This window comes from Camelus dromedarius, chromosome 11 (assembly GCF_036321535.1).
Source record: "Camelus dromedarius isolate mCamDro1 chromosome 11, mCamDro1.pat, whole genome shotgun sequence".
NCBI classification, from domain to species: Eukaryota; Metazoa; Chordata; class Mammalia; order Artiodactyla; family Camelidae; genus Camelus; species Camelus dromedarius.
In genome coordinates, this window is record NC_087446.1 from 4,098,054 (window position 1) to 4,124,877 (window position 26,824).

Consider the following 26,824-nt stretch of genomic DNA (forward strand, 5'->3'; position numbering starts at 1 on the left):
TGTTTTTGTTTGTTTCAAGTTGTTTTGGCTGTTGTGGGTCCTTTGCATTTCCACATGCATTTGAAAAGGATCTTGTCAATTTCTACCTTTTTTGGGGGGGATAGGTTTTAATGGAGGTTGCATTGAAGCTATAGATCAGTTTGGGGAGAACTGACATCTTAACAATACTGAGCCTCTGATCCATGGTTATGATATGTCTCTCTCTTTAGGTAGGTCTTTTAAAAATTTCTCTCATTAAAATTTCAATAAGAAATTCCTTATTTCTTGATTCTACTGCAAATGGCTAGTAAACATTTTTTAATTTCTAAATGTTGGTGCTAGTATGTAGAATTACAGTTGCTTTTTCTTTGTTGATCTTGTATCCTGCAACCTCACTAAACTCATTTATTAGTTCTAACAGCTTTCTTTTTTGGTAGAGTCCATAAGAGTTTCTACATAGATGCTACTGCCATCTGCAAAGGCAGGTTTATTTCTTTCTAATGTGAAGGCCTTTTATTTCTTTTTCTTGGCTTATTGCAGCGGCTAGGACTTCTAGCCCAGTGGCGGCGAGGAGTGGAGAGAGAGGACACCCTGCCTCAGTCCTGACCTCAGCGGAGAAGCGTTCTCTCTCATCATTAAGTCTGATGGTAGCTGCTCACATTTTGTAGATGCCTTTTACTGGGTTATCTTTCATTCCTAGTTTGCTGAAATTTTTTTCATGCCTTGGATTTTGCTCGGTGCTTTCTCTGCAGCTGTTGAGAGAACCGTACCATTTTTTTTCCGACTGATTTTCCCACGGTGAAGCAGCCTTGCATTCCTGGGATAAGTTCAACTTGTTCAGGATGTATTATTCATTTTTTTATTATTGTTGGGATTGATTTGCTAACACTTTGTTAAGAATTTCGGCTTCTAAGTTCAAGAGAGAACCTCTCTGGTCACTGGCCACTGGTGGCTTGGCTGGCTCCGAGTGAGAGTGCCTCTCTCCATCAGGCAGGCTTGTGGGTACCACGGTGGCTGCGTGGAACTGCTCCTTCATCAGCTGTAGGTAGTGGCGATTCCCAGAAAAGGGACCTGAGGTAGACAGGCACCCCGAAACACACCCTCTGCATCTGTGTGGGCCTGGAGTCCCGGGGAGGTGTCGCCGCCCGTCTCCCCACCCTAAATGCCCGCCCTGCTGCTGGTGTGGCCGTCCGGTCATGCACGGAGAGAGCCCTGACTGGGAGGCTGAGGTCTGCGTCTGCGTCAGAGTGAGCCCTGGTCGTCGCCCCTCCTGAGTAGCCTGGTGGGGACTTGTATCGGGGGCCCCAAATAGTCCTGCCTCCTGAAATTCCCACTCACTGATCCCTGTTTTCAGACCCTTGCAGAAATTCTCTGTGATGTGGCAACGGCATCAATCACAGAGATGTGCACTGCAAGTGCTGATTATTAATCAAAAAAGGATGGGAAAAAACCAAATTTTTTTAAGAGGAGGGGATTGGTTGAGGAAATACCATGACATCTGCTGAATGAAAGACGATAAAGGAGTGATTTATGAAGAGTGTAGCCACATCGGGAAATCTTACATGTGTTTAAGTAAAAAATGGAAAAACCGGTTACAGAATTCTCTGTGCGGCTATATAGGAAACGTACGTACAAGGCAGCTAACGTGGGACAAAGGGTGATTGTTCTCTGGGATGCTGTTCTTTCTCTGGTTTCCAGAAGTTCCTGCATGATATATGTTACTTTTGTGACTGAACAACTTGTAATTCAGAGAGAGGGCAGAGCTCACTGTTTCCAGGCTGGGCAGGGTCATGTCAGCACTGCCCTCCTCTGTCTTCCAGGCTTTGGGAACCATCACTGCAGTGCCTGTCATGGGTCCTCAGGTCAGCTCCTTGCAGAGGTTGGCCGGGCAAGGAGCGGCAGTGCTACCTCAGGTAAGCCACCCGCGGGCGGGCCCCGGGGTGTCTGTCTGTCTGTCCGTACGCGGCCCCTCAGCACTGAGGTTTTAGGTGGGCACTGAGCTGGGCATGACCTACGTGAGAGTCCCCCCACTCCTGACTCTTTTGCCCATCCTTCAGAGGAGACATTTGCACCACACACGGTTTCCACACCGGGAAGAGCTGTGGAGTCGATTTAGTGGATTACGACCGGAATTCTTTTTAATGACATAAGCCAGGCTGGACTAGAACAGAAGAGAAAATACCAAGAGACACCATTAGCATTGTTTCGTGAGCAGTTTGTTCCTGGACTGGGTCACGTGTCATGAAGGCTTCTGAGTGTGGGTCACAAGCGGGTGCCCTCTGGGAGACGGCACAGACGCTGGGCTGGGGCCCCCTGACTGGGCTCCGCACTTCGGACAAGTCGCCTGGCCTGTTAACCTTCCTGGCCAAGTCTGCCTGTCTGCCAAGGCGGGGGGTGCTGGTGCCTCCTGGGGGCCGTGAGGACAGAATTGGGCGGCACAAAGCCTTTACTGCGGCGCCCGGCCCGGAGCAGAAGCCCGAGGGTTACCCCCGGTGCTCAGCTCTGTGGGGCACCTGCCGCGGAGCGGCCGGGGGCTGCCGGCTGCACAGGTGACCACGGCTCCTGCCTGTCCTGGGGCCACAGGGCTGGGCAGAGGCCCCCAACTCGTGGACAGGGGAGGGGCTGCCCTGGCCCTCTTGTCCTCACAGCAGCCTCACTCGCTGAGGGCCTGCCTGGGTTGAACTTGACAGCTCCTGCCCCTAAGAGGCTGATTCCAGGAGGGGGACAGATGAGGAATCAGACAAACTGAGTCAGAAGGCTGAGTCAGAAGGATTCCCAGGAGCTCTGAGAGCGCTGCAGAGGCCCATCGCCTACTTGGGGGTCAGGGAGGCCTTCCTGGAGGAGGTGGTGCTTGAAGCAGGCCTCTGAGGGTGGACAGTCTTGGCAGTCCAAGGTGGAGGCAGGCCCTAGGGAACGGGCACCCGGTGAGAACTGCAGGCAGATGGCAGTGGGAGGCTGGAACCGCGGGCCTCGCAGCACTGGAAGGGGAGGTGGGAGCAGGCACAGAGGTGGAGACGGGGGCCTTTGGGGGCCTCGCATGTTGAGTCATGGAGTTGAGCTTTGCTTGTCAGTGACTTGCTGGCAATGGGGAGCTATGGAAGGTGTTTGGGCAAGGGACAGTCAGGACTGGGCCTCCGGGGAGAGGCTTCTGACCAAGGTCAGTGCTGTGTCCCTAGGAGCTCTCGCTCTCATGTGCCCCCTCAGCTGTGAAAGTCCAAGGCCCACCCCTCCCTTCACGCCAGCGTGCGCACTGCAAACACACGCGCACACACACGTGCACACTCACGCGCGCACATGCGCACACGCACGCACACACGTGTGCACAGCTAAACACAAAATACGCAGGCATGAGCCATCTTCACGCAGTCGCTCAGCTCGGCCTCTGCACCTTTCCTGAGCCTTCCTCTCCCCTTGCTGCTCTGGGACTTTGATCTCATGTGTTGCCCTTGCGTCTTCCTCCCAACACACGTCTGGACCTGCCATTGACTCGGTGGCCTCCAGGTGGGTCAGCTCAGGCCAAAAGGTGCCCACCAGCTTGGCTGCTGGCCACTGCTGTTGCCAGAAGCCATGTGGGGAGCAGGAGAGGCAGCCTTCATGGGGCCCGACCCCAGACCCAGAGAAAGGAAGTCGCATGGAGGGCGGGGAGGACCCCTGGAGGCTCCTTTGGGAGGAGGACTGGGCCTGGGGCCAGGTAGCACCAGCAAAAGGTCATGAGCTCTGGGGTCTCTCACATGTGTTTCTCTGGGTTGAAGGCCCACATGTTTGAACCAAATCTTGAGCCTCTGGCTAAGCTTATGTTCAGAGTCTGGCCCCGGTGGCCTGGGGCCAGCTGACCCACATTGAGAGTCCGGATGATGTACTGTTGGCTGGCCAGTGTGAACCAGAGCACGTGGGCAAACCTTGAATGATGGGGAGGGGCTGACAGAGTGCAGGCTGGCTCCCTGGGATGTGAGCCGGGATCACAGCTGGGGTCCTCGCTGACCACCACTCACCCCACCTGCCCCACCCTGGTCCAGAGCAGAGCAGTCCCCGAGCTGGTGACTGTCTGCAGCCACGGCCTGGCGAGGACCAGAGGGATTCTTTCTGTTTTCCACGTTCGGTATCAATGTCTGTGTCCAGCTCCGAGCCTGGTGTCTGGGGATCAGAGACCCTGACCACTTGTGCCAAGGTCAGAGCGGGACAGGCTTGTCCGACCCCAGGCTGGCCATCCCCAGGGCAGGCATGAGGCCTTCACCCCGGCCTCCGCGTGTCCTCTGGTGGTGGGGATGTTGATTCTGTGCTTAGAAGGCAGGCCTGCTGTGCTGAGGGCCCGCTGTGGTGGAGGAGGAAAGGCCACCGGAATAAAGACCAGCCCTGCAGGGAACTTACAGACAAGGTGCCCGCCTGACTGAGGGGACCTCCTGAGGTCACAGAGCCCTGTGGAAACCACCCTAGACCTCTCCCTCCACTCAGGTTACTGGAGACCAGAGCCCCCAGGCCGGTCGGTGCCAGTCCGGGACCCGGGCAACCTTGGTGGCACCATGGCCTCACAACTGCCGTCCCCTCTCCTCAAACATGCGGGTGTCTGAGCCAGGTGGTGTCCAAGCCTGTGCTCTGGATTCTTCCTGAGTCCTGGCTCTGCTCGGGGCTGCATGCCATCACCCTGTTTGTGCATCTATCTGACCACGCAACTGTCCCTCCCTCTCCAGGTTAGGCCAAAGACTCTGATTCCAGACAGCCTCCCTGTCACCCCAGGCCGGGACCGGCCCCCCAAGCAGCCCCCAACATTCCAGAAGGCCACCGTGGTCAGCATCAAGAACCCCAGCCCAGCCCTCCCCACTGCCAACAACACCGTGAGCCATGTGCCAACGCCCAGCAGCCAGCCCCAGGCCCTGGCCGAGGCCGCCGCCATCACCTCCCCGCTGAGCAGCGCCGGTGTGGCCTACGCCATCATCTCCACCGCCCCCAGCAATGCCGCCGCCATGGCCCCCAGCACCGCCGTGTCCGTGGTCAGCGACAGCATCAAAGTCCAGCCCCTCCTCATCAGTGCCGACAACAAGGTGAGGGGCGCCCACACCCACGGGAGGCGCTGGCCCAGGAAGGACCAGCAGAATGAGGCCCCGGGCAGAACGAACGACCAGGTGGCAGAACCATCAGGCGGTCAAATGAATGAGTGGGGTGTGAACAGACGAGCAAATAAATGGAGTGTGAATGAGCAACTAGTGAAAGGACCAGCACGTGAATGAATGAACGGAGGGGACGGTGAACGACTGAATGAGTGAGCAGGGGAGTGAACTGGTGTGGGAGTGGCGGGGGTACAAGCGAATGAGTGTGGGATGGACAGAATGTGCAGCTGAATGAATTAATGCCCATGGAAGAAGAATGATTGGTTGGTGAATGAATTATTCGTTGGGATGGTGAATTAACTAATTAATAACGTGTGAGGCCAAGCGGATGCCCGGACGAGGCCCCAGTACTGAAGCCTGGTCCCCGATGATGGAGGGAGGTCAGCCAAGACTTCTTTGGACCCCCGGTGCCTGAGTGGAAAATCAGTGATTTCTTGCCGAGATTTAGAGCTGAGACCCTCTTCCTGCTTTCCTCCGAGCGCCTTGGTGGCTGTGTGAGGCTTCTGGTGCCGCGCGGGCTATGCCGTCTCCTCTCTTCGATCTCTCTTTCTCTGTTCTCAGTTCAGGGTCCACCAGGCTGTCCCACTCTTGCTCACGGCCAGTGTCCCTTCCACCTGCTAGCCTGAGCGTCAGCTGCTTTCACACAGCTGCATGTATTGCGCTCAGTGTATTTCTGGGAGTATGCTTTTGTGCTCCCACTCGTGGGCAGCATCCCTAGGGATTCTCCACGCTGAAGGAGTTACTGCCGGCCAGGGTCAGATGGTGAGGTCCCGGGAGGAACAGAGGACCAGTCAGCAGCACCGGGTCCGGAGCGGGTGCTTAGCAGACGTCTGCTGAATGAGTGTGCCTGCTTCACTGCGCCCTCACTAGCATTCAGTGTGGTCGTTTTAAAAGGTTTTTTGCATATTCAGTCCATGCAAACAGATGCTGGTTGTTGAAAGTTGAATTGGTTAGTATTGAGCTCGAAGGTTTCCCAGCACTTTTCAAGAATCCTGTCTCCTGTGTGACTCATTTTAGGATATTCTTCCCCCTTTTTTTCTGTTGGGGATCTTAATGTTTTTTTTCTGTAAATATAAAAAGGGAACATTTTTTTCCACCCAGAGAATTCTGGGGTTTCAAAATTATGATTCAAAGAAGAACAAAGTACTTCCCCTTCAGCCGGCAGAGAAATGGGGTGCATTTCCTGTGACCGCTGAGGAGTTTCACATTCACAAGTCGCTACATGTTCTTAGGGTGAAAAAACAAGCTACTCCTGGTTGAAGCCAGACCCAGGGCTGCTCCTGGTGAATTCTTTTGCCTAGGTCCATGAAAAAGTTAGCAATCCTTTCCCAATTCATTGCCCCCAAAATAAATAATCGATTCACACAAGGGGGAGATTCCGGCCCAGGGAGCGGCCAGGCAGCAGAAGTCAATCTTTGACTTCTCAGCTGCAGACGTTTCAGTCCAACCAAACGCTGCGTGGGCGCCGCGAGGACTGCCGGGGAGGGCTGCTCTCCGCCGTGCTGAGTGGGCCTGACTCCCCTCGCCCTTCTCCATGCCCCCAGGATCGCCAGAGCCCCTCAGAGTGAGCACCCCCTGGACTAGAGGCGGGGTGCAGGCCTCCTCCTGCCTCTGGGATCCCACCACCATCCTAGCTCCCACACCCTTCTGGGGGCAGACACACCCAGCCCCGCCCGCCCTGGGCCCTCCAGCCCCGTCCCCCTCACCCTCCGCCTCGTCTTCCAGGTCATCATCATTCAGCCTCAAGTGCAGACGCAGCCCGAGAGCACGGCGGAGTCGCGGCCGCCCACGGAGGCGCCATCTCAGGGAGCTCAGGCCACCAAAAAGAAGAAGGAGGACCGGCCCCCGAGCCAGGACAACCCCGAGGTGGGAGGCTGTGGGCTGGGGGCCGCCGTAGGACATGGCTGCGCCGTAGGGGGTGGGGACGGGCCTCACTCTGGGATCGAGCGACAAGCCCGGGGCACAGCCGCCCGGGGCCCTGGGTGCTCCGGGCGGGGACTGGCCCAGAGAGTGGCGGTCTCAGCCGTCTCGCGTCAGCCTTTTGCTCGCTGAGCGGCCGTGGGGGGCGGCGGTCAGCACAGATTCTAGACCAGACTGCCTGGGTTTTGCATCCTCGAGCTGCCTGTTGCCAGCGGTGAGACTGGGGGGCGGGGCGGCGGACGGGGTCCATTTCCTCATCTATGAGGTGGAGGGGTAGGTCTGTCTGCCTTCCTGGCCGCGTTGTTGGGAGGTCTCCCTGAGTCAGCGTCTGCGGGGAGAGGGCCCAGCACTGCTGTTACCACCATCCCTGTCCTCAGGACCCTCCGTCCGTGGGACAGTGCTGTGGTCCCAAAGCAGCCCTGCTCCTCTCTCTGCCCACCCGTGCCCCCCTTCTGAAGGTAGCACAGCAGGACCCCGAATGCCTTAAAAGTAAGCTGTTTGTTGAACTTTTGTTCACAGCAAGTGACCCCCTCGTGTTCCTGCGTTTATGCTCAGCCACCCTGGGCCAAAATCAAACCCCTCTGGGCCTTTTTCCATCTGATTGCCCCTGCCTAGCCCCCTTTTCTCTCCCTACCAAACCCTTGTTTATCTTGCAAGATTCCCTTCAGGAATCATCTCCTCCAGGCAGCCTTCCCTGACCACCCACCCCCAGCAGGCAGAAGAGGTCCCTCTGGGCTCCTCCAGCTCCTTAGAATTCTATCAAAGTGCTGCTGTCCAGAAAAATCATTCATCCATTCATCCATCCAGCATGCCTTTGCTCCATGCCAGACTCTGTGCTGAGGATGGGGACACGGAGATGGGGCTGATGTGGTCAGTCCTGGCCCTAGGGAAACTCACACCTACTGGCACACACAGGCATGGCCACTAGAACTTTGAATTTGGGTTAAAAAAAAAGTCAGGTATCATCAGAGAATTACAAATTCTGAGCTGTGGGAGATCCAGGCAGAGAGAGCGAGCTGTGTTTCTATCTGGAAGGACCGTGCAAGGCTTTACAGAGGAGAGGCATGATCACAGGGACCAGAGGAACAGTTAGGGTGTCCAGCAGAAGGACAAGAGACAGGGTGATGGCAGGTCTGGTGAAGGGTACCACCCGGGCGTCGCATGGAAGTGAAAAAGGACTCAGCACACCCCAGAAAGTCAGCTGGCCTGTTTGGTCTGTTTGGATCTCGGGTAGCATGTGTGTGTGTGAGAATTTCTAGACATGGGGTTAAAGAGTGACGTCGGAGCCTGACCCTGGAAGACCTGCATGTCGGCTGCCAAGATGGAACTTAATTCCTTGGGTAATGACTTGGTTACTAACGTCCTTTGATAGGTCCTAAAAGCCCGCTGGGAATTTGTAGAGTCACCCACTCACTGAGGCTGGAATGGAACCCGTCTCCTCTGTGGCCCCAGGCCCAATTTTGTCTCAAGAGAGACCGTTGGTTCCATTCAGTGGCAACGTATGAGCACCTACTGTGTGCATGGTGGGGCCTGGGGCCAGCTCGCTGCTCAAGTGCCCACGAGCACCCTGCCGTCCTCCCACGGGGCTTGCCTCACCCTTAACATTCGGGAAGGGTTTCTGGGTGGATTCTCTTTGTTCTTTCGAAGTGTATCTTAGTCAATTATTGTGCATTTATACAATTAGTATAATTGCATCTAACTACATAATTAGCGTAAATACGTGTAATGACTTAAATAGAACTTGCAATTACAACATGTCCTGCTGTAAAAGGCCTTCTCAAAGTTGCTTTTAGAAGAGGGCCGGGAGCAGTCGGGCGGCACGGACGCGACTTCTCGTGGCAGCCTTTGGACCCGTTCGTGAAGAATCTGTGTCAAAGCACTTGAGGCCAGAGCAGCAGCTGCCCCAGGAAGTTCCCCAGATGAGCCAGTCGGAAGCCCAGGGGTCACGGGCTGGGGCTTCGATTTTGGGTAAAGAGATGTTAGCTAGTGTTTGTAGGGCTGGGTTGTAACGGTGGCTTCTGGGGCAGTGGCTGGCGAGGTCCTGGTGCCCACACACCCCGCACACACACAGCATCTTCTGAGCTCACGGCCGCCTGTGAGATAAGCAGGGAGCTGGGCTCAGCCACATGATGGGACAGGGCCCGCGCAAGACATCGGAGGGACACGGGGCAGGAAGCGCGCTTCTCTGCCGAGCGAGCCTTCCGCGCTCACTGTGCGTTCTCCCCTCTCCCGCGGCCTCGCGGCAGCTCTGCAAGGTGGGCGCGGCAGGAAGGCCAGCGTTCAGCTCACAGACGAGTGGACGGGCTCAGAGAGGCCAGCTGTGTACCTGGTCGCCGGGCTGAGCACTAAGTCCAGACACGTCCCAGGCTCCTGGCCCGGGCCCTGGCAGCTCCCTTCTGTCCCAAATCCCCCGCCTTCTTTAGGACAGAGCCTGGCCTCTTCTGTGCTGTTCATTGTCCTGGCCTTGGGCAGCATCTGACCAAGGTGATTACCCTCACAGGTTAACCTGTGCCCCGCAGAGGGACGGCCGGCACAGGAGTTCAGCCCTGTTCAAGCCCTGACACCACCCTTGCCCCAGCCTCCTCTCGGGGCGAGACCCATGCACCCAGATGCTCCTTCCCTGCACGCCATCCCTGCTGCCCCAGCCCCACCCTGACTGTCCCTGGGCTCCCAGCCCCGACACGGGTTCCTCCCTGTCTACTCCCCCTGCAGCTAGAAGGATCTTTCTAAAATTCAGAAATAACCAAGTCCCCTCCACTTCTTGTTTAAAAAAATTTTTCCAGCTTTATTGAGATATAATTGGCATATAACACTATGTAAATTTAAGATGTACAGCATAATGATTAGATACATGTGTATGTTGCAAAATGCCACAGTAATTGTAGTTAAGCAGCCATCACTTCATGTGGTTATTTTTTGTGTGATGAGCACTTTTTAAATTTACAATACAGAATTGTTAACTCTAGTCACAATGCTGCACAGTACTTGTTTATCGTATAACTGGAAATTTGTATCTTTTGACCACCTTCACCCATTTCCCCCACACCCCACCCCCTGCCACTGGCAACCACCAATCTGTTCTCTGTTGCTATGAGTTCATTCTTTTTTAGATTCCATACATAAGTGAGATCATAGGGTATTTATCTTTCTCTGACTTATTTCACTTAGCATAATGCCCTCAAGTTTCATCCATATCGTCAAAAATGGCACGATTTCCTCGACTTTTTTTTTATTGGTCACCCCTCCCTTCCTGAAATCCATCAAAGCAGCCCTCCCCCGCCCCCGGGGTGGCACTTGGACTGGACCTCCCTGCTGAGGACCCACGGCAACGACAGATAAGTGCACGGAGAGACAGCGGTAAGATGCAGCTGAGCATCACCGTGTCCTAGAAACGCAAGCAGTGAGAAGGGCCCATGCCCCAGGCCGTGGCCTCCAGCTTCAGAATCTGACAAAGGTGACCAGGAGAGAGGGCAGCTCCTGAGGGGCAGTGGGTCCTGAAAGCTCCAGCAGGAGAGGAGCAGGGAGGCCAGCCTGTGCCTGGGGCCACACCTGGGCGGGGAGAGGCCCCTGCGCTTGCAAACTTGCTGTAGGGGAGGGCAAGCCGTAGGGAGAGAGAAGGAAACCTAAAATAAACAGAGAAGAAGAAGTGGTGCTCAGTTTGCGTCTGCAGGCAGAGTCCTAAGACACGTGACACAATGTGACGCTAAGAAGGACACTCAGTAAAACCAGCCCTGGGGACAGATTTCCTCAGGACGAAGCTAACTTTGTGGGATGCTCATAACAACGGCTTTGAAATGCGTATGTTTCAGGTACTCCAGGAAGTTAAAAATAAAGGAATAACATGCACTTGAAATAAATAAGGAATAATGAAGCAAAAAAAAAAAAACCGTGAAAATAAAACATTCATCAGATGGATACAGAAATTATTTGAAAATCTGGTAATAAAAACCACCATGATTGGCTGAAAAAAAAAAACTTATTGCGTTGAACCAAGATAATTAGTCCTTTAAAATATGCTACCAGAGAGAGAGCACAGAGATGCAAAGAAATAAAACATTATATATGTACATGTGTACATATAGATGTGTGTGTGTACACACGATGCAGTCGCCTGAGCTGTGTGGGTGAGGCCTTGCCGAGGGCCAAGGGGCTGCAGGCTGCAGAAGGAGTCAGTTACACATACTGCCTGAGGATTACAAGTCCGTGTTCAGAAAGTGCAAAGGGCAGGCAGCGTCTGTGAGCCGCAGTTAGGGTAGACGGGGCCGGGTCAGGCGAAAGCTGGGGCCACGTGAGGGAATGCGGAGAGAGAACACACAGAAGGGGGGAGTGTCTGGTGCTGGCACGTGTCAGAAAGCACGAGCAAAAACGTCCCTCCTGAAGATGTTCACAGCTGTGACCTGTGAGGCACTCAGGAGCAGGGAAGGGGCCACAGGCCCTCCTGGACCTTGTTGGGGGACAAGGCAGCTGGTAAAACAGAATCCCACAGAGGCACCGTACGTGAAGAATGGAGTCAATACAGACTCACTGTAAGGAATCATACGAGAAAGAGAGGCAATTCTTACCACACATAAAGAACCCTCACTACCCGCAAAAATCCAGTATGTTACTACGAATTGAAAGAAAGAAATCAATCAAATAATCACCGCTAAGAAGGCGCCACGACGCTGAAACCCAGGGACTAAGGAAGAAACACAGTGAGATTTTCCCACAACCCCCCACAACGTGAACGTGGCTGTAACGCATTAGGACGTGTGCTCCTGCTGCCTCACGTGGGCGTGGACTGAAGTTAACGTCTGCGGAGGAGGGGCTGGAGGGAAGGCTGCGTGCAGAACCAGGAGTCCACCGGTACCGGCCCAGCCCAGCCTTCCCAGACCAGGCCAGTGAAGCGGGCGCCGGCCCTGGCAGATTCCCAGAAGCCCTGCCACTGCCCTGTCCAGCACAGGCCCCTAGACGTGACACTGAAACCAGGCGCCACCAAACTGCAGCCTGTGCTGGCATCTGTTGGCTGAAGCTTGCTGGACCCCAGAATCCTTGTCTCAGCAGCTCTGCAGCCACCTCAATCATTTTTTTTTTAACTTTTATTATTTTTTTTATTTTGGGGAGGGGAGGAGGTAGTTAAGTATTTATTTGTCTGTTTTATTTTTAGAGGAGGTACTGGGGATGGAACCCAGGACCCTGAGCGTGTTAGGCACGTGCTCCACCGCTGAGCTGGGCCCTCCTGCTCAACCACCTTTGTTAATCCCATGTCAACGTGCGCGCACGTCTCTGACTGATTTTATTGGCCCCACTTTTCATGCTGTGGTGATGCCTCCCTGTGTTTTTAAATGTATTTCAAGAAAAGTTTACTGAAATAAAAGAAGACTTTCATTTCCATACAAAGGACCCACCAGGTCCCAGGGAAAGCTGGTGCCTGTACCCGGGGGAATGGTCATCACTGGGTCACAGCCCAGTCAAGTCACTCACTTTTAATGGAAACGAAAGGGTCCTGTAGGCATCCAGACAAAAATAATCAAGTCATTTTAGAGGAAGAACAACTGGGCTGGCATCTTACTTTTCCACGGCAACATCTGCCCCAGAACCCAGGAGGGCAGCGTGGACAAGACCGGGAAGAAAGGCGAGAGAGCTGGGACTTAAGTCCAGCCAGACTGTCCTTCACGTTAAAAGGCGACAGACTTAAGAATTTTAAATCCGCCGAGAACTCAGGAAATGCTGTTCCCATGAGCCATTCACAAAAACACTGCTAGGAACTCAACCCTGGTCAACCACGAGACGATTGGGGTACGTTCGGCACCGACGCTGGGTGCACATCGTGTATATTTAACTACAGAGTAAAACTGGAACAGGATAAGGGTTTTGGGACAGAATGTAAATATTACACTTGTAAGATTACAGTAAATACCAACGTATAAGATTCATCTACATGAACGGAGAGGGAAGCATGGGGAGAAGGTGGCAGGGGTGAGCTCTCAGATTGTCACTTCTGTAGAGCTGGGACTTTCAGTGACTCAAAGAGTATCATTTAAAGCTGACAAGTTGAGAACTATTTTTAACAGCATTGAAGTAAAAATTGGAAAGGAGTAGACAGTCGTTATTTGAGATGATGTAGAAACCCAAGAGAATTGATGGAGAAAGTATTGCAGACACTTGAGAACCCGGCGTTGCCGCGGGTGTGATGTTAACGTGCAAACATCAGTAGTCTACAGAAACACGTAGCAGCCTGCTGGATGCTTTCTAGACGGCCCCGTTTGTGATCGCTGCAGAAGGATGGAATGCCTCGAAATGAACGTAAAAATATTCAACGCCCGTTTGAGGAGATGTTTGCAACTCCTGAAGACAGACAGAACAGAGGCACCCCGTGGTTTTGGACACGAAGATGTAATGTTATTAAGCTGTCATTATTCTTTAAGTTAACTTATCATTTTAACATCAGCCCAGTAAATAGACCAACTGATTCTCTCATTCTCAGAATGGCCTAAGATGGTTTCTAAATTTCACAGGAAGAAATAAGCAAGAAGAGGAAGCTCTGAACAAGAAAAGCAGGGAATGGACTCTGATCCTATCATATTACTGTAAAGCCTTGATACTAAAAGTGAGGCCATAGCTCACGAATATATAGGCAGATTTAAGGAACAGAATAGGAAGCAAAAAAAACCAGACCCAAGTGTGTATGTGGTGTGTGGGTGTATATATGATATTTTAGTGCACGATTAAGGTAGCTCCTTAAGTCAGTATGAAAAATAGATGGGATTTTCAGTAAGTGGTACTGGAACAAATGCGTAGCTGTATGGAATAACGTGGCTCCATAGGCGCCATGAAGACCAGGATGAATTCCAAAGGGATCAAAAATTAAAGGAGTGAAACCATAGATACTAAAATAAAAACATAAGCAACTTGCTTTCTAAACTTGGTCTCTAGCTAAGATGGAAAAATCCAAACACTGCAAAACAAAATACTGATAAATTTTACTACAATTTTTTAAAATGTCTTCATGACCAAAAAAAAAAAAAAAAAAAAACAAAAATACAAAACACCAAAACCCCCCAATTCCTTAAGTGTGATCAGTGCACAGTGACTTCCTGACAAAGAGGACAGTGGGGACGGCGGGGTTGGTGGGGAGTGTGACTCCATAGCACAGACGCCTGACGCCACACCTCAGCCAGGTGATGGGGGCCAACGTCACAGCGATCGGCCACGGTCAAGGCATGGGCCCCGATGGGATGAGATGGAAAGGTCGCTTCACCTCTGTGGGCTTCCCCCCAAAACCCAGCATCCCCGTCTAAGCCCAAGAAAAACATTAGACAGGTCCCAATCAAGGGGCGTGCTGCACGAGTCCTGGTCAGCACTCCTCACGGACGGCCAAGGTCATCAAAAACAAGGGAAGTCTGAGAAACTGTCACAGCCCCGAGGACCTAAGGAGACAGGACGACTGATGGATGGGGGGTCCTGGGTGGGGTCCCGGGATGGAGAAGGGGCATTAGGTGCACACTAAGGAACCGCAAAACAGAAAAGCTGTGTTAACCCTTCTCCGATTCCTTCCCTCAGAAAATCGCCTTCATGGTAGCACTGGGCCTGGTTACGACGGAGCACTTGGAGGGTGAGGACCGGGGCCACGGGGCTGGGACCGGCCGGCGCGGGGGCGGGGGGCTCGGGCGCGGGGCTGTCTGCCGAGCTGGCGTCAGACAGGAGCGGCGGGGCTGGGACTCCCGGTCAGATGGCAGCACCTGAGTGTGACCCACCCTCTGCGAGGGGACGGTGGCGCCAGGGTTTGCAGGGGCCGCGGGCGGGGTTCCCCGGGGCAGGAAGAGTCCAGTGACGGCTGCACCTGTGCGTCCTCAGAAATCCAGAGCAAGCGCCAGGAGCGCAAGAGGAGGAGCACGGCCAACCCCGCCTACAGCGGCCTCCTGGAGACGGAGGTGAGGGCCCGGCGCTGCGCGGGGCGGGGGGCGGGGGGGGGCTCCCTCGCCTGCCCCTCCTGGGATCGCCGTTCACGGCGTGACGGTAAATAATTCTTTCTGTACCTCCTGAGTTCAGCATCAGGTAAGAGCCAGATGCGGGAGACCAGCATGTCGGTGTGTTCCTCCCACGGGCTGCCCTGGGGCGCGTGGCCTGGAGGCAGGGGGCAGCCAGCTCCCTGATTCTCCCCAACACCCCCCATGATCAGGCACGAGGTCTGGTCACAGGCAGACCCTGCTGCCCCTGGGCCTCCCGGGACCACTCAGGCCTGACGGTGGAGCCCGGCCAGCTCAGCCCATGCTCCTGACGTGGAGAGGCCGAGGCTGCAAGGCTCAGAGAGAGGGGACTGAGCGAGGCCGGTTCCTTCTCCCGCGCGGGAGGAGCGGGGTGGGAGGAGGGAGAGGAGCGGCCGTAACTCCAGCTGAATTCCCTCCGCGCGGAAACCTGAGAGACGGCGCCTGGCGTGCCCAGCTTTCTCTCCCAACCCTCTGTGGCTGGCCCTGTGCCCGGGTCCCCTTCACACGGTGGCACCCCGGCTCCAACACGGCTTCCTCACGGTGGGCAGCGTGCGCGCTCCCCAGATAGCCGAAACTGGGGAAATAGGGCACTGAAGTAGGCGCCAAGGAACTCTCGCCCAATCCAAATCCCATCCAGACCGCCCCCCAAGGTCAACTGCAGCCCTACGGGGGAGGGGGGGCGCGATGAGAATAACCAACTCCAGCCCGTGCTGTGCTGTCAGGACTTAAGGACGCCTTCCAGGGAGCACCTCGGCCCCTCCCATCCTCACATTCCCAGGGAGGAACTGAATCCGGAACGAAATCTGGCAAATTCAAGTCCAAAATTCTAGGCTAAACTCCAGATGTCACCTCCCAGAAGCTAGCTCGGCGTCGTCTGCCAGCGACCTTTCCCAGATGCTCTGGGGTTTCCTAGGAAAAAGGCCCTAGAACCTTCCCCCAGGATGGAAGCCGTTTCCTGAAGGCCGCAGAGCAGGGCAGCCCTCTGGAGCAGAGCCGCGTCTGCAGAGGCCAGCGCTGGCACGTTCCGGGGCGTCTGCAGAGGCCAGTGCTGGCTCTGGGGCCTAAGGAGGGGCAGGAGAACGCCCGCTCGCCTCCCCCGGGGTCTTGGTCAGTCTGGGCCCGTTGTCCCAAATCTGTGGCTCACAAACTGGGGCTCAGTGGGAGGGAGGGAGGGCGTCCACGGAGCAGGAAGGGCTCAGCCCTGCGACGGCCCTGTGCCTGCGTCGCCCGGCTTCCTCGCCCGCACCCGTCCCCACCGGTGCTCGCCTCCTGCTCCTGCTCGGGGAGCACACCTTTATAGCCATTCACCTCCTCCCCCATTTTCTGAGCAAGCGTGTCCTGAGACAGTGCCCCCAGCACTGGGCACCGTTGGTACGAGTGTCCCTAAGCTGTTCCCCCACCTCCCCAAGGAGACGGCGTGTTCTCTGTACAGTAAGGGCCCTGTTCCCTTTGCTGTGCTCACTGACGGAGCCATCCCCGCTCTGGGGCAGAGCCGTGACCTCCGAAGTCTGTGGCCATGGCCACAGGTGACCTGATTAGCAATCAGAGCCAACACAAAGCCCTGTGACCTTGAGCCCTGGACACAGATGTCACCCCCAGAGCAGCCCTTCTGTGAGTCTCTCCCTTGGTCCTGAGCACGGACCTACCACGTGAGAGAATGTTTACAGTCTGTCATCCAAGTCTAGAACCATCTTCTTGCCACAGCCAAAGCCATCTCGAACCACCAAGGTCTGAACCCATGGCCTGTGGTTGCCAAAGCCCAGGACGAAAGCCACCTTCTGGAATGTACCAGAAACTTCCATCTACACATGATGCTTTGGGCGCCAAGGCCACTCTGTTGCCAGGGTTCCTGGACCCCATGCCAAGAAGTGGGGCCAGTCTGTAACACCCCTCATTTCCCCACCTGACCCGAGAACCGACTGAGAAAGGAGATGCCGGGGGCGGCCGGATGTCAGCTTTGCTACTGGTTTGCCCCGGTCAGAGATTCCTAACCGTCCTTCCTGAGTGAGGCAGGCGCAGCCCCGGGATGGGCTCCGCAGCCACCTGTGGGACAGAGCCTCTGCTGGCTTTTGTCCCGGCCGACCCGCCCCTCCCCTCCCCTGCACCCCTGTACCTGTCCCTGTTCTGCCCCTGGCTGGGCGTGGCCGGCTGGAGCCCAGAGCCCGGCGTGGGGAGCCTGTCTGGGGCGGGGTCACGGCAGCCAAGGAGGGCTCCCCACGATCTGGTGGTTTGGTTTTGTTTTCTGTCCCCTGCAGAGGAAGCGGCTGGCGTCCAACTATCTCAACATGCCCCTGTTCCTCACAGCGAGAGGTAAGGCAGGCGGGGCAGGCTTCTCCTGCTGTGGGCCTGGGCCGGGGCCACCTCCCCCCGCGGCAGCGGGCCTGACCGCCCGGCCTGCCTCGTCCACGGCGGCGACCACTTACTTGCTCCTGGCGGGCGGCGCATTCCAGGCACAGGCCCCTGTGCTGCGACCTCCCTGAGCAGGCGTGTGGGCCGGGGCCGCGCACAAGGCCCAGAACCCGGGGCTCCGGGCTGCCCTCTGTCCCACCCCTGAGTGTGGTCTTGAGCAGAGAACCAGGCCATGTGGTGCCAAAGAAACAAGGAGTCCTAAGGGCAGAAGATGACTGCCTGCTTCCTGGGACTCTTCGTGGCTTTCAACACATCACATTACCGCACTGGGCCCTGGTTTACTGATCTGTAGAAAATGGGCCCCTAACAGTAACTGCCTCTCCGAGCTGGGACAGTGACACGAGCGGTGAGCATGACAGCGCTTTGTAAACGGTCGAGTGCTGTGAATGCACAGGAGCCATTCTTCCCACTGGATGGTATGATTTCCAGAAACTGAAAAGAAAACTACTTTTTAGTTTTTTTTTTAAATTTTTAAAAATTAAAAAAAATTTGGGGGGTAGGTTATTAGGTTTACTTACTTATTTTTAGAGGAGGTGCTGGGTTTAGAGGAAGTGCTGGGGATTGAACCCAGGACTCTGTGTATGCTGAGCACGTGCTCTACCACGTGAGCCATACCCTCCTCCTGGAAAACTGTGTTTTGTGATCATTAAAACATGTGGTTTGGCATCACTTACTAGAATGGAAGTGAGTGACGGCCCAAAACGAGTTGACAGTAAGTCACTCTGAGGGATCCCTGGAGTGATGTCCCCCCACTGGACAGGACAGCTTGCTGCTGCCGTGTTCTTCAGGGAGCTCGGGGCCACAGTGCACCTCTCCCTTGTCGGGTCCTGGCCAAGGCCAGGGCAGAGACCTTTACTCCCATGAGCCCTGGGTGAGAACCCAGGCGTCCCCAGGGGGCCTGTGATACTCCCATCATGCCCTGGGTGAGAACCCCTTTCACGCTGGACTGCGGACTCCAGTCCTGATCAGTGCTCCTCCCGTGCCCACTAACGTGCTCTCCGCCCTTCTTCCCTGTGCTAGCCAATGAGGACCCCTGCTGGAAGGTACGTGTCCCCTGGTCTCCACAGCTGGGTGGGGTGGGGCACGCCTTCCATACGGTCCAGGTTAGGGTCACTCCTGCTGCCCTGGAGTGGAGCTGAGGGCCTCAGGTTCTGTCCTCGGTGCCGAGAGCTTTGTACAACACCAGTCCACTTTCCAGCCTGCCTGGCGGTCGGCATCACCACAGGGCCCAGCCCACAGGTTCAAGCAGGGGCCCTCCCTGCACAGTACTGAGGACTCAGGGACCCTGAATGGAAGCAGCTGATGCTGGGCGCCAGCGGGCTCTGTCTGGCCTCGCTGTGTGACCCCGGGCAGAGCTGGCCCTCTCTGGTCCTCATTCTCCACCTGGTGAGGGACTGGGCTTGGGTCTCAGGGTCCCACCCCACACACCCAGATTTTGCGATCATGCGAGAGCCCAGCCCCCCATGCACGCACCGTGACCCAGCTTCCCAGGGTTGGCTGGTCCTGACCTCATTTGTGGGCATGGCTTCAGAGTTTATTCACTGTTTCAGTTTTTTTTTTTTTTGCGAAGTTGCAGATCTAATTCTAAGAGAAATTCCCAGGCCCTCCATGCCTGTGAAGGTCAAGCCACCAAAGAGCAACAGGTGCTGAAACTCCCATTAGGCTGAGCTGCTGGCAGTAATAACCCTGCAGTATCACAGGTCGGGGCTGCTGGGGCAGCATTTGTCCACAGCCATCCTGACGCAGCCAGCCCGGCCACGGGGACAGGGGATGCCTGGAGCCCGAGTCCTGCTCTGCAGAGCCCACAGTCCTAGAAGGGCCCTGGCTTTGAGGCAGGAGACCCGGATGCTGCTCCTCCTCCTGGTTTCCAGGCCTGTCCCCACACTGTCATCACCGCCCCCCGCCCAGGTTTATACCTTTATTCCTTTATTCCTCTCTCCCAGGGCTGCTGAGTAAAACACTGGTGGAGGAGAGGGTTCCCAGCAGGTCGGGGTGGCAGCTGCCTGGGCACCCGCCCTCCCCCCCCCCCCCCCGACCCCAGCCCGGCTGACCCGCCTCCGCCCTCCCCTCTCTTGCAGAACGAGATTGCCCATGATGAGCGCTGTGCTGCCTGCGGGCGAGGGGCCGACCTGCAGCCCTGCGGCGCCTGCCCGGGGGCCTACCACCTCAGCTGCCTGGACCCGCCCCTCAAGTCAGCGCCCAAGGGCGTGTGGGTGTGTCCCAAGTGTCAGCAGAAGGTACGGGAAGCTGTCGCCCTCACCCTGTCCCTGTACCGCAGGGCCCTCACCCGGCACAGCATCTGAGGCAGCTCAGGCCGTCTGCACTTCTTGGGTTGCCTCAACCGTGAGCAGAGACGGGGAGGGCCGAGGAGGAGGGAGAAGAGGGGCTGGGGAAGAACAGGCCTTCCCACAGCCCACGTTTGGGACTGGATGATCCACTGTGGGGGGCTGTCCTGTGCACTGCAGTCTGCTCAGCAGTGTCCCTGGCCTCCATCTGCTGGATGCCAATAGCATCCCCCATCATGGCCATCTCAGACATCGCCGGGGAGGACCACTGGTGCAGAGTGAGCACAGGTTCCCTCTGCAGCTGTCTGACTTTCAGTGACACCAGATTCCCCTGGGTAGAACCAGCCTAGCAACACAAACTGCAAAAATAGTGCCAGTTGACACATTTGATCTCATGGATAACAACCCACAGAAGAAAAGCTATCAAATTAGCAAAAAGCAGTAACACTCCCTTCTGGTGATGATGCAGAGAAGCAGGCACTCTCAAGCACTGCCTTAAAAATTGTACACTTTTTAAACCTAGAGTCTTGCTTTGGGGAATGGAGTCTAGGCCATATAGGCAAAGTTCTGTGCACAGAGAAGCCCCTCGGCCTTTCTTTATTAAAGGGAAAAGCTGGAAACAGACCAGCTTCCCCACAAGGAGTTGGTGAAATAAGTTCTAGCTCTTTACTCAGTGAGATATTATGTGATCACTGGATGATTTTTTACAAGGATTTTGCGGTTCTTTTGGAGTTGTTCACTATGTGGAATTATATTTTTAAAAAATTAAAATCAAAAACAGGTTTTATAACTGCTGTGTAGTTCAACAGCTATCTGAGAAAAAACTATGCAGAATAAAAAACCTGGGAGAAAATATTTCCAAGTGTTAATATTGTGTGTGGCTGGGTGAGGGGAAGTGTCAGTGTTTTGTTTGTTTAATGCTTTTTAAAAAGTGTGCTTTTCTACAGAATGAATTATTAATTGTAAAAGTCATTGGGGAATCACGTTTATTTCAAAAAATACTAACGCTTGTGAGTTCCCATCATCCTGGGTTTTGTAGAGACCGAGGGAGATGGTGGGTGCGGTTGGCTGTGTGCCCCTGTGGGGCTGCTCCCTGGGAGGCCACCAGCCCTGTATTGTGACTGCTTCAACCGGGGTGAGGGTGGGGTCCCAACTCTTTGAGGGGATGCAGTCCCCAGTTTGTCCCTGGCTTGCCCAGGACTGCTCTGAGGTCCCTGGGACATGGGAAGAAGACACGTGATCATTCATTCATTCGTTCATTCAAGAAGAATTTACACCTGCTCCCCACCGGGCACTACTTGGGGACCTGGCGATAAGCAGGTTCCTGCCTCTGGGAGCTGTTCCTATTGAGAGGCCTCTGTGAGACAGACCAGGAGGCAGGTGCAGCCCCAACCCCAGATCACACCAGAACCTACCGCCCGGAGAGCTCGTGCCTCCCCGAGGGCGAGCCAGGGTGGGGTGGGCCCCAGGCTGTCCACTTGTTCAGCTCCCCATCTGCCCTCCAGGCCTTAAAGAAAGACGAAGGTGTGCCCTGGACCGGGATGCTGGCCATCGTGCACTCCTACGTGACCCACAAGACAGGTAAGACAGCCTCGGGAAGTGGGAGGGGGCACTGACTCCCTTCTGTCCCACCTGCCCCCAGGCCTTTCGGCTCACCCGGGGCCCATGGGAGGCTGTTCTGAGCCAAGGCTCTGAAAAGAGGGACCCTGGGACTAGTCCTGTGTGCAGGGCGGTTGCTGCGGGAATTCCAGTCCCTGTTCATCTGGCAAGAGCCGCTGGCCCCTGCAGGAGGCCGTAGCCAGAATGGTCTATAGGCAGGGGCCTAGGATTCTCTCTGCTTCTCCTGCTCAACCACAGCCCAGCCCCTGCTTACCTGCCGCTCCTGGGGGGGCCTGGCCTTCTCTTCCCCAGTGAAGGAAGAGGAGAAGCAAAAGCTGCTGCAGAGAGGCAGTGAGCTGCAGAGTGAGCACCAGCAGCTGGAGGAGCGGGACCGGCGCCTGGCCTCAGCGGTGAAGGTGTGTGGTGTGGGTGGTGGGGGATCTGCCTTCATGAACCACAAGACCTAGATCCAAAGCTTCACTGTCCGGTTACTGAGGCCCCAGGAGAAGAGAGACTCGCCAGCATCACTCAGCCAGTCAGCAGGTGCAGAAGGCAGCTCTGTGACTCGTTCCACAAATAGTTATCAAGCAGCTGAGCATCTGGCTCTGCTCCTTCTCAGCTCTGGAACCTCAGCAAGACCCTGACTGCTTCTGAACCTCAGCTTCTTGTATAAAGTGAACATGATGATTTCTCCTCTGCAGAGTGGTGATCAACAAGATGAGGGTGGTGGTGGTGATGGTGGTGATTTTGGTGATGATGATGATAATGATGGTGACGGTGGATGTGATCGTGATGGTGGTGATGATACTGATGGTGACGATGATACTGATGGTGGTGATGACATTGATGATGGTGATGACATTGATGATGGTGATGACATTGATGATGGTGATGATATTGATGATGGTGGTGATGATGGTGATGATGGTGGTGATGGTGGTGGTGATAAAGGTGTTGTGCATGATGATGGTGATGGTGACGATGGTTGTGATGAGGATGATGATGGTGGTGATGATGACGATGGTGGTGATGTTGATGGTGGTGGTGGTGGTGATATTGCCAACAGCAGTGTCAGGTCCTGGTAAAACCCTTTAAATGCAGTATCTCATTTAATCCTCTCAATAACCCCATGAAGAAGCTCTATGATTATTCCTCTCTTAGTGGTTTGGACATGGTCTCAGGGAGTGTCAGTTACCTGTCCAAGCAGCAAATGAGTGAAGCTCTCACTTGAGGCATCAGCCCTTACCGCTTTCCTGTGCCGCCATGATCTATACAAAAGCTAGCAAAAGCCACGAACACAGCAGGCAGGAGACAGAGCGGGAAGCCGGCCAGGGATCGGAAGGTCTTCCACAGCTGCTGCCGCTGAGCCCAAACAGGCTGTGAGCTTCCTCCAGCAGGAGGAGAGAGAGATGGGGTCTGCTCGGCAGTGTCACAAGCACGAGGGAGAACTTTCCCACATTCCCACACACGCACACCATCTCCAGCTCTCGACTGTAAAACAAGTGTCTCCTGTGGGTCTGGCTGCTGTTTAATTCCACTTTCGCTGCTGCCTGGTGTACATGAGGCCCTCTTCATGGTTTCTTGAAGGCCTCTGCAATAGAAGGGAGGGGCTTTGGGAGATGGGGCTGAGGGGTGGCTGTCGCAGGACACCTGCCTAGCTGAATTCTGAGACCCTACTCTCTGACTCCTTGCCCCCGACAGAAATGCCTGGAGCTGAAGACGAGCCTGCTGGCCCGGCAGAGGGGCACCCAGTCGTCCTTGGACCGCCTGCGGGCCCTCCTGAGACTGATACAGGGCGAGCAGATGCTCCAGGTCACCATGACAACCACCAGCCCCGCCCCGCTGCTGGCTGGGCCCTGGACCAAGCCCTCAGCAGCCGCCATGCACTCTGCCCTCCAGCACCCCCAGGGGCACAACTGACCCCAAGGGACCCATCTTCACACCCACGGAAAGTCACTGGGACCTTGCTCACAAGACCTGAGGGTTCTGTCAGCCTTAATTCATAAACACTATGAATTGCAGACAAAAATAAAACCAGACAGAGACAGAGGAGTGAAGGGAGAAGGAGCTGGGTGAGAAGCCTAGAGCCTGGACGGGTGGGGATGGAGTCCGACTCCCGTCACATTCAGACGGGACGCCCGGGAGCCAGGTGGGGGCACACAGTTAGCTCCTGGCTGTTGGGGAGCTGCCAAGGCCTCCGGCTTCTGGGCACAGGTGTCTCCTCGGCCTCGTGCCACCCCCACGGGGGAGAGAGGGCTGAGGCCCCGGAGGGGCCAGGAGGACTGTGCAGCCCAGGCCCCAGGAGGAAGGCCCAGGGGTCCTGTGGGTGGGGAGCTGGGGCACAACGTAGCTGAGCAGTAGAGGTAGCTGGGGCGAGAGTGGGTAGCAGATCTAGGTAGACGCCGCCGCCCTCCCTCACGGGGCCCGCTGGGCGCGAGCCAGGCCCGGCCCCCGCCTCCCAGACGCCGGCCCGGCCCCATTGTCAGTGTTGCGGTTCAGACCCGCAGCTGTTAAGCGTGAAGGAGGCGCCTGGGGGATGCCAGGCTCCGCCGCCGCGTCTTGAGAGCCCTGGCTGCCCGCCTCCTTCCTCTGCTGACTCTGGGACCTGTTCGCTCTCGCTGTCTTTTTCTCATGGAGTTTTGGGGCAAGAGGGAGCTGCAGCCGTGCCGTGGAGGCGTTTGGTGGGCTTTCTATTTTTGGTTGAATCGTTCAACTTCCGACCGAAGCCTTTTGTCTTCTCCCTTCGAAGAGCCGATAAAGTCTCCCACTCCTCTTGTCTTGCCAGTACAGACACTATGCCAAAAAGAAACTTTACATTTTTGTATGGCGTTTTTATTGTGAGATAGTTAATGTGAAGGGGACACTTGCTAACTTCTTTTTCTGCTCCCAGTGGTCTCTGCTGCCAGGGGCCAATGGGAAACCCCTCGGGGGTGGGGTGCTGCCAAACTGGACGGATCCAGAGGGGTTTGAAGAAGTGGGGTGAGGGTTGGGGAGAAGGGAGGGGTGGCCTTGGGAGACCGGAGAGGCCCTCTTCCTGCCGTCCCCCCCGAGAGCCAAGGGTGCCTGCCGGCTTACAAGCTGCAGGCTCGTCACGCCCTCAGCTTCTCCAGTCCCCAGGGACTTAGCACAACAGGATGAGCATCCGGGAGCCACAGGGCTCCCACCCCCAGCATATCACATGGTGCCACATTGCGCTGAACACACGTGTGCGTGTGCATACGTGGCCCCCGACACGCACGCACACACGCTGCCAGGTGCAGAGCAAGGAGGCTGGCCGGAATCCCACAGACTGCCATGGTCCCTCCTGTCATCTTCACGACTCCGGGAGAAACTGTGCTGTACGATACAGATCTATTTTAATACACTCAACACTGGGTTGAACAAGATTTTTATATTCTTTTATTGATGAACAAAGTGAACTGTGAGACACACGTCTTATATATTGGTTACTCGAGATGCCAATTATGCATTACCGCGTGGCTTGCGATGTAAATGTCTTCAGGTTCCTTTTCTGTTGGTTTGTTTTTCTTCTTGGATGGAGTGAATTAAATTTTTTAAAAACGTACTGGGAGGATATGAAAGGTTGGACCCGGGAGAGGTAGCTGCCGATGTGTCTTGAGACTTAGTTTTTTGGACCGAGGAGGACCGTCCGATGGATAGTGAGGATAGAGAAAAAGTGTTTGTCTTAAATATGCTGATGTAGTTTCCCTTCTGTACGATGCATTAAACTCGATGGATGATTTCAAAGTCCTGCGGTTTGTTTCCTTGCCTTCGTCGGAAAAACCTCTGGGAGCACACGGGGCAGGGAGGTGGAAATTGGAGAGGCTGAAAATCAGAGTCCTGCCCTCGCCCCACCCTGACAGAGGGAGGGAGGTGGGGGGGGGCTCTCAGGCGCCCTCCATGCACTGGTCCCCCTAGGAGGTGGCATGTGCACCTCTTAGGACCAGGATTGATGGTCACAAGTAACAGAAACTCAGGCCAGGTGCCATGTCCACACTGCTCCCTCCCTCGCTCCCTCTCAGCATCAACATCCTCGCTTTCTCTGCCTCCCAAGCAGCCTGGCAGCGAGGTTAGCCAAAACTACCCCGGGGCTTAGTCAGACTGGGAAGCCAGCCTCCCTGCACTCCTGCTCCAGACGTACAGAGGCCTCTGGTCGGCCCAGCTGGGCGAGGCGCCCACCGCTGGACAGTCAGCTGTGGCCAGGGAATGGGACAGACTATAAAGCGGAGCCCCGCCACAGGGGTCTGCCACAGCACTGTCCTGTCCCCGCCTGGCCCAGGGTCACAGAGATGGACCCCTCCAGTTTCTCTTCTGCCTAATCGCTGAGTGCCGGGGGCCCACCTCTCTCTCCTGAATTCTTGCTGGCCTGGTCCAGCCTCTGGGCTTTCTGTCTCTGTGCTGGTGGCTCCTCAGCCTCCATCTCCAGCCCGCACCTCTGCCAGGGACCCCCCCGCTGTGTATATCCGGCTGCCCGTGCCCAGCCCCGCTGATGTTGGCAGGTATCTCAGATGGCTTGGTCTCCCGCAGCCCCTCCTGCACCTTCCCCATCGCGGGGGGAGTCAACCTTCCTGATACGCAGGCCAGCACCTCCGCAGTCACCCTTCACTCCTCCCGCATGGTCGTCGGCAATCTGTCAGCTGCATCCTCGGACCATTCACAGGATGTGCCCGTATCTCACCACCCATACCAACATCACCTTGATCTCAGCCATGATCTCACCTGGATTACTGCCACCACCGCCTTAGCACAGTCAGCCCCATTCATGTGGGCAGTGTGATAGCACCTCCGTTAAAAGCCTGCTGTCACTCCTTGCTTAGCAAAAGCTGAAGTCCTCAAGGCCATAGGCACTGCACATCTGGCCCCTTCAGCTTCCCTTCCTGCTCTTCTCCACTTTCATGGCTGTGTCCCAGCCACGTGGCCTCCTTGTGCTTCCTGGAACCCATGAGGCCTGCTCCTGCCACAGGGCCTTTGCACAGGCTGTGCCTGCATTTGCATGTTCTTCTCCAGCTGTCTCCCCTGCTGGCTCCCCCACTTGCTTGGGAACTTGACCACAGTTCCCTCAGTGCAGCTGTCTCAGGCACTCTCAGAAAGACAGCATTTCCTCTCCTTCCTTGCTCCATTCGATTCCTTTAGGTTTTCATAACTTACTATGAGTCACCTTTTTATGGTTTTGTCCACTTCACAAAGGCAGGGAATCTGGGGGCTGGAAGTCTGAGATCAGGGTGTCAGCAGGGCTGGGTCCTTCTGAGGCTGTGGGGGAGAATCTGTTTCCGGCTTCTCTCCAGCATCCGTAAACCTCGGGCACACTGTGGCTCGAAGATGGCTGTCTCCACACTGTGTTTCCTCATCATTTTCCCTCCATGCGTGTTTTCCGTTTCCTGGCCTGGAGACTCACCACCCCGTCTCCGCCTCCACCTTGCATGGCCTTCTCCCCGTGTGCGTGTCTGTGTCCAAATTTCCCTTTTTCATGAGAACACAGATGTATTGCACTGGATCCATCCCAGGGGGCTCATTTAGACTCAGTCACCCTATTTCCAAATCAGGTCATGCTCGCAAA

The 26,824-nt window shown here is 55.6% G+C and overlaps 1 protein-coding gene across 1 annotated transcript in view; it reads left to right on the plus strand.

Moving 5' to 3' along the window:
• PHF21B (PHD finger protein 21B) overlaps window positions 1–25,014 on the plus strand; it is an 84,991-nt gene extending 59,977 nt beyond the window's left edge. The window contains exons 3-13 of the mRNA XM_031462212.2: window positions 1,800–1,892; window positions 4,668–5,018; window positions 6,810–6,950; window positions 14,547–14,598; window positions 14,841–14,917; window positions 17,230–17,284; window positions 18,404–18,426; window positions 19,462–19,620; window positions 21,174–21,249; window positions 21,580–21,683; window positions 22,969–25,014. Coding sequence (XP_031318072.2) covers window positions 1,800–1,892; window positions 4,668–5,018; window positions 6,810–6,950; window positions 14,547–14,598; window positions 14,841–14,917; window positions 17,230–17,284; window positions 18,404–18,426; window positions 19,462–19,620; window positions 21,174–21,249; window positions 21,580–21,683; window positions 22,969–23,187 — 1,350 coding nt within the window. The 3' untranslated portion in view covers window positions 23,188–25,014. The remainder of the gene's footprint in view (window positions 1–1,799; window positions 1,893–4,667; window positions 5,019–6,809; window positions 6,951–14,546; window positions 14,599–14,840; window positions 14,918–17,229; window positions 17,285–18,403; window positions 18,427–19,461; window positions 19,621–21,173; window positions 21,250–21,579; window positions 21,684–22,968) is intronic.
• The last annotated feature ends 1,810 nt before the right edge of the window (window positions 25,015–26,824 follow it).